General features: G+C 42.6%; 1 protein-coding gene across 1 annotated transcript; it reads right to left on the bottom strand.

The window, feature by feature from the left end:
• Window positions 1-297: 297 nt before the first annotated feature.
• Window positions 298-1,230, bottom strand: LOC123949385 (olfactory receptor 51B2-like). Its single transcript, XM_046016803.1, has one exon. It carries the CDS (start codon window positions 1,228-1,230, stop codon window positions 298-300), a length of 933 nt encoding a protein of 310 aa, XP_045872759.1.

The raw sequence follows: 1,230 nt of genomic DNA, 5'->3' as shown, positions 1-1,230 counted from the left end.
ATTTCAAGTATCATTGGCTTCAGGTAATCATGAAGACAATTCTACCAGATGAGAAAAATGGCAGTATATAGCAAACCAATCTACCAAACAGAGCAACAGGACTAAAGTCAGTGTCCTTCAGAGTATGATGGTGGTAAGGGGCTAAGAATTAGAGTAATAAGGCTGTGTTTTAAATGACAGGAATGCCAGTTTTTTTTTTTTTATTGCAAGCCACATTGGCCTCACATAGTCCATAGTCCATTCTCCCAAGAAACCCATCCTGTAGTGGGGAGAGACCCCAAGGTAAAGAGATCAGAATTAAATTCTATGAAGAGAGAGAAGGCGATTGATACCATTCCTTATCTGCTTGGTCTTAATACTATAGATTATTGGATTCATAAATGGGGGAAAGAGGAAGTAGATATAGCTCATGATAATATGAACTATATGTGGTACATATTTCCCAAATCGATGAATGAGGGTCAGCCCAGTAACAGTGACATAAAAAACCAGAACACAGCTAATATGGGAGACACAAGTGTTTAGAGCCTTAGCCTGCTCTTTACCTGAGGCAATTCCCATCACAGTATTAAGGATTAGAATATAAGAGATAAGGATAAGCACAGAGTCCAAGAAACCAGTTAATGAGACCAGGACTATAGGATAGAGTCTATTGAAGGTGATGTCAGCACAGGCCAGTTTGATCACATCCTGATGCAGACAGAAAGCATGGGAGAGGACATGGGATTTACAGTATGGGAATCCAGAGAGGGTGGTGATTATGGGAACAATAAGTATAAACCCCCTCATTAGAACCCCCAGACCTATCTTCACCACCTTAGCATTGGTGAGAATGGAGGTATATCTCAGAGGATTGCGGATGGCAATAAAACGATCATAGGCCATAACAAGCAAGACTCCAGACTCCACAATAGAGAGTGAATGGATTAGATAGGCCTGAAAGTAGCAAGCTCCATGGCTGATTGCCCTATGATCAAGCCACAGAACACCAAGCACTGTGGGCATCGTTGTTAAAGTCACTCCAAGGTCCGTGGCTGCCAATATAGCCAAAAAGTAGTACATCGGCTCATGGAGGGTGGGGTCTTCTCTGATAAGGAAGAGGAGGGTGCCATTGCTGAGGAGTATGGAGACATAAATCACAAAGAAGGAGATGGAAATCCAAGGATGAAATATCTCCAGACCTGGGAAGCCAGTCAGTAGAAAAGGGGCAGCACTGATGTTGGACCACAT

This window comes from Meles meles, chromosome 8 (genome assembly GCF_922984935.1).
Source record: "Meles meles chromosome 8, mMelMel3.1 paternal haplotype, whole genome shotgun sequence".
Taxonomy (NCBI): Eukaryota; Metazoa; Chordata; class Mammalia; order Carnivora; family Mustelidae; genus Meles; species Meles meles.
This window is presented reverse-complemented; position numbering and strand designations above follow the sequence as displayed.